Source organism: Condylura cristata, unplaced genomic scaffold (assembly GCF_000260355.1).
Source record: "Condylura cristata isolate star-nosed mole 26May11 unplaced genomic scaffold, ConCri1.0 scaffold00024, whole genome shotgun sequence".
NCBI lineage: Eukaryota > Metazoa > Chordata > Mammalia > Eulipotyphla > Talpidae > Condylura > Condylura cristata.
This window is the reverse complement of record NW_004567125.1, coordinates 18,869,021-18,874,591: the sequence shown is the minus strand read 5'-3', so window position 1 is coordinate 18,874,591 and position 5,571 is coordinate 18,869,021. Positions and strand designations below refer to the sequence as shown.

Here is a 5,571-nt window from a genome sequence, read left to right as displayed (position 1 = left end):
ATGTGTCCTTAAAATAGCAGAATAGGTAACATAGGTTCACTTCAGGTTGCTCTATATGAATATGCCACAGTCCACCCATTTCAAAGTTAATTACAATTCCAATAAGGGACATTCTAATAATGGACATAAGAGTCATTTGACTATTATAAACACTTGCCCTAGGAAAATTTTAATACATGATTTCAGTGTACATGTGCACAAATTTGACAAGTGTGAATATCCAGGGGTGGAACCACTGTGTATACACATATTAATCAGATAAAACTAAACTGGTTTCCAAAGGAGTTGTGCCCAATAGTAGTCATTTTTTATTTGATTTTACTTATTTTTGCACAGAAGAGCTGGGGTGTAGGTCAGAGGTACAGGGGATGAGAGGATTCACCAGCAATAGAGAGGGGAGCAGAACAGGCAGATTCACTGAAATACACTGCTGAGGGGAGCAGTGGGAGGAACAGGTGAGGTCTGCTGCACCATGTGGGTTAGCTACCCTGGCTGGGGATAGAACTCAGGCCATCGAAGTAAGTAAGCCCTGTGGTGGTATTGCTGAGCCTTGATCTCTAGGCCACCAGGGTTCATAGCACTTTTTTATATCTTTAGTTTCAAACACTATAGATTATCCAAACATATTCTTTTTGCATTTGGATTGTTTTCACATGTACCAGCATACATATAATAAAAACACTACATTATAACAGAAGGCATGATTTCTTATAGGTCTAAAAAATATATATGATCAATAAAATTAATTTGTACTGTTCATCAGAAAAATATATTTGTTAAAAAATATCTAAATAGGCCCTCCCTGGTGGTGCAGCGGGCTAAAGCACAGCACTAAGAAGCTAAAGCCACTTCTGCATGAGTTCGATTCCTGCCGGCCCCGGAGGTGACCACATGGCATTGCAGACCTCTGACCCACCCGCTGCTCCCCTCAGCAGTGTACTTCGTTGATCTGCCTGTTCTGCTCCCCACTCTGTCTCTAGCGAAGCCTCTTGCTGTCCCTGAGCCTCTGGCCTGTACCTAAGTTCTGTATGCACAAATAAACCTTAAAAAAAAAACTAAATATTTTATGTGCTCTTTTAGAATAAACTAAATATGTAATAATTATTATTTACAATACTTCCAATTAAGCAAAGGCTTATAACAATATTACTGATTATTATGGTATATTTACCTTCAAAAGCAATTAATACTATAACAGTTATGAGCAATCTGTGCTATAACATTCAACTGTAATTCATTTACATTTTCTTATAACATTTATAATTTCTTATAACATCATCAAAAGTTATAACTTACTGTGATAAGTACAATTCTTTCATTACTTAAATTACTACACATTGTAAGCTATCACCAAAGCATCTGGAAATTTCCATGCACTAGGATAAGTTAATTATTTCTTAAAATTATTTAAGAAAACCTTGAAAATTCAAAACTTTTGTTTCTGAACATGCTTTCATTTTCGGTCTTTTTCCTTTGAGGCAGTGACTGTGAAATATAAATGACCATGGGTGAGGGAAAGACAGCATGCCCCCCAAAGAAGTAAGTTCTGATGATGATTAATAAGAGCTGCCAAAGGATGTCTGGCAGCAAAAAGAAACAATACCTTATGAAACTGATAAAAAATTAGTCAGTGAGATCTTAATAACTAACCTCCTTGGAAGCTGAGATAGTAATTGATGAATTGTTTAAGCCACCCACATTCTTCTAACCTCTTTAAAGCATGTAGTCAAAAATATGGGAAAAAAATTATACTTCACTTTTCATATTCATGTTGACTGATAGCTGGATTAGGCAGCTATGTAATATGTTGGTTAGGAGAACTATGCACACTACAGATTACATAATGTGTGTTTTTCACTAACATTATGTTGAATATTAGTAAATTTTTCTTTGATTCTAAAGGCATTCCTAAATTTGCAATTATTTTTACAAGCTATGGCAACAGCTACACAATTCCATTAATGTAATAGTGTAAGAATCTGGACTGACAGCTATCCATCTTGGGAAATACTTTGCTGAATAAGTGTACAACACTGATTTGCCATGTGTCCTTAAAATAGCAGAATAGGTAACATAGGAAAAATTCTTGACATTTGACTTTTCTAGTTATTTGAACAACTATTTTTTAAGGGGGAGGTCTGAATGTATGTCCAAATAAATATGAACTTTCAATTATCTCAACTTTTGTTAAATCTCAGAACAGACTTCTCAGAATGGTATTTTCTTCATTGAAATTTAATCAATAAACTACAAACAGAACTACAGATCTAAAAAGCTAAACTGTGGTATATTCAAAGCTTACTTTGTGGAAATGGAAGTCTCACCACTCTTGGCTCCTCATCACAGTGATCACAGTTTCTTTTTAAAAGAAAGATGCTCTGAACTGATGAACACATATTATCACTGGCTTATGGGCTCCAGAACTCCCTGTAGCAGAGGCCTGAGCATTCTAAATACTAGGTGGATTTAGTATTGAAGTGAGGGCCCTTGAAAATTTGCGGCCATGAAATGCTTTAAACAGAAAATGTCAAGATGATGGGTTGTGGAGACACTAAAGAAAGAAGGCTAACAAGGAGATCAAGAAGATCACAAATGATAATGCAACAGAAAGAAATGAACTTCAGAGTCAAATGAAATCAACAATCACAAGAAAACAATTACAGTTATGATAATTAGAATCAAGTCATCAGAATGCAGACCATGAATCTACTATAATTCTTCATCGTTTTCAGAAAACAAACCTAAAAGAAATGCATTGGTTAAAAAATTTTAGGACCTCGGTTGCATTTGGCATTATACACTGAGTCTTCACTCCCCCTCAGAAAGCAGTAAGTCTTCAAGAATTCTCTTCATCAGTCTTTTAAATATCTGGCATTCCTGGATTCTGTCCTGTTCTTCCTATTCTATTTATTCTTCTGAGATGATGTGACTCAGTATTTGATTTTAGCTTTGATTCCTCCCCTCAGTATCCAAATAGTAGCTACAGGTCATCACTCAGATCCCAAACTCAGAGAATTCAAAACAAAATTCATCAACATTTTTTCTCCATTCAATTTCAAAGGAAGTATTTTCTAATTCAGTTCACAATACTAGAATTCACCCAGTTATCAAAGCTAGCAAACTAGACATGCTACCTTTGACTCTTTCTTTGTCAATCCATTCATGAAACCCACCAATTTTACTTCCTGATTGTTACTTAATTCTGATTATTCATCTCTAGTTCTCACACCTATAATTTCCTCACTGGTCTCTCTATTGCTATTTGTTCCCTTCAATTTCATCCTCTGAGTATTATAAGAATACATATTTATATTTTATATGAACATCTGGCTGTCATTCCTTTGCTTCAAACTGATTAATGGCTCCTTGTAAGTCACCTTTCTTGACATGATTAAAATCTCCATAACTTGGTCTCTTCTCATCTGACCAATTTTACCTCTGTATATTCATCATGCACATAATTCTTATAGTAACTGTGTAGAAATTGTAGCTTTATATTGCTCCCTTTACCTATTTGCTTTTTGTGTTTCCATACATTTACTCATCTTGGTCCTTCTGTCTAGCAATTTCTACTCTTTCCCTTTCCCCTCTAACTTCCTTTCACCTAAACATTTGTGTTTTGGCAAAGCAGCCACCTCCAGAAAATCTTTCATAAATGTTCTCACAGAATTAGATTTGGTAATTCTCTCTATATCTCATTCTATGTGTTGCTTTCACATATGTTCTTTTAAGAAAACATCATAAAAGATAGCAAAGACACACAAAAAGAATAAGTATGTGCCTACATTATCTGTGCCCTCTCCTGGACACTGAGGCCTCTGAAAACATAAATGACAAATTATTTCCAACAGTTGAAAAATTATTTCCAACAGTAATCCCAATTCCTAGACCAGGAGTGAAAACTGATGCTCAAAATTTTCTGTTAAATGAAGGTAACTGACAGGAAAATAAATCACAGAAATGATAAAGACTTCCTAGCTATATTCCTTCATAATGGTCCTGGCCCTGCACATTTGGACAGTTTCATCAACTTCTTTAATTCCAGAGAGTTTTAGTTAAAAATTACTCTGAAATAAGTAATTCATTCAATGCCAACTGGAAAAATTAATTCTACTGAAAAACTGTCCTATTCTTGACATCAGATCTCTTATTTATCATGAAAGGTACATTAAAAAAAAATGTCATGTGCAATCTCCATCAAATAAATGGAAAATAAGAAGTCAAAACAAAACCAAATAGAAGATGAAGTAAACCTGGTGGCACACTGCCATTTATTATATGGAAAATTACTTACATGCAGCAGCAATACAGCAGCAAGAAAAGACTGCCCTTGACAGTACCCAATGTCTTCATCATAGACAGAGTATGCCTACAGAAGAGATGAAGAAAAACAAACATTGTAAGCGTTCATTCAGATTTTAATTTCAGTGGTCACTCATATCAGACTGTTGCTTAATCTTGTCCCTGGCAGTCCATACAATTTCACACATTCTTCAACTTGAATGTGTGAGTCATTGACACAGGATACCCCAAAGAATATGTTTCCTAAAATAATTCTAGATCTTGCATTGTCTCCAGGTTCACCTTCAGAATTTGGGGGTAAAAGTCAGAGAGAGAGAGAGAGAGAGAGAGAGAGAGAGATGCTCGGATGCTAACTTAATTAGCATCTAACCAAATTTTAAAAGATCTATTTTGGTTTGTGCTCAGGTGAATGAACACAGGGGAAGCAGGAACAAGATGTAAAAGAGCTGAAGCAGAAGTTCTAAAGTAATATACTGGGGAATTGTGTTGCTGTTGAAAGTATAATGTAGATATCTTAATATAGTAAGTAAAAAAAAAAAATGCCATCTATAATCTGCAGCATTCTCTGCATTCAAACTCTCCTCCCACTTTATAAAAAGTTGAAAGGTAAAAGTGACCTCTCCCATCTATCTTACAGCAGCAAGTCAGAAACACTTAGCAGGGTCTTGCATTGCATTGCAGAATGGCTGAGAGACCACCTCTTGCCACAGATACACTTGTTGTCTCAAGTATTCTGACTTTTCACCATCTTTAACATCATTCTCCCTAGGCTAGCCAGTATATAGCCAAAGAGACCCATTCACAGGAAATACAACAACCTTTGGGAAGCAGCTGTTCACTTTAGTCTTCAGAAAAAAGGAAATAAGACTGCGTGGTTAATATACACTAAGTATGTCAAGCTGTTGAGATCATCATTTTGAAAAAAGATACCCTGTATAATCTTTTAAGAACTGCACTCAGTTACAGTAAGAAGAGTGTATTGATCAAAGAAAAACCAGGTATTAGCCAACATTTTCTGGAGAAGTCTAAACTTTGGACTTTGAGGAACACAAATATGTGTTACAGAATGGATAATGCAATAGTGTATCTGCACTGGAACCTTGGTGGAGGAAGAGTGAAGTAAATGCTCATTTAGTGGTACTGTACTTCCCAAGTCATATTATTTTTGTAAATGAATGGCAAATCAATAAATTTTCATTAAATAAAAAGAGCATGATACCCTGCAGTTACATCCATGTTGTTGTAAATGGCATGAGTCCATCTTTTTAT

At 35.3% G+C, this 5,571-nt stretch overlaps 1 protein-coding gene across 3 annotated transcripts in view; it reads right to left on the bottom strand.

Annotated features, from left to right (window-relative positions):
- Window positions 1-5,571, bottom strand: part of RABGAP1L (RAB GTPase activating protein 1-like) — a 521,731-nt gene that overhangs the window by 201,267 nt on the left and 314,893 nt on the right. For all 3 annotated transcript variants that reach the window (XM_004688498.2, XM_012729024.1, XM_004688499.2), the window contains one exon: window positions 4,295-4,369. In XM_004688498.2, coding sequence (XP_004688555.1) covers window positions 4,295-4,369 — 75 coding nt within the window. The remainder of the gene's footprint in view (window positions 1-4,294; window positions 4,370-5,571) is intronic.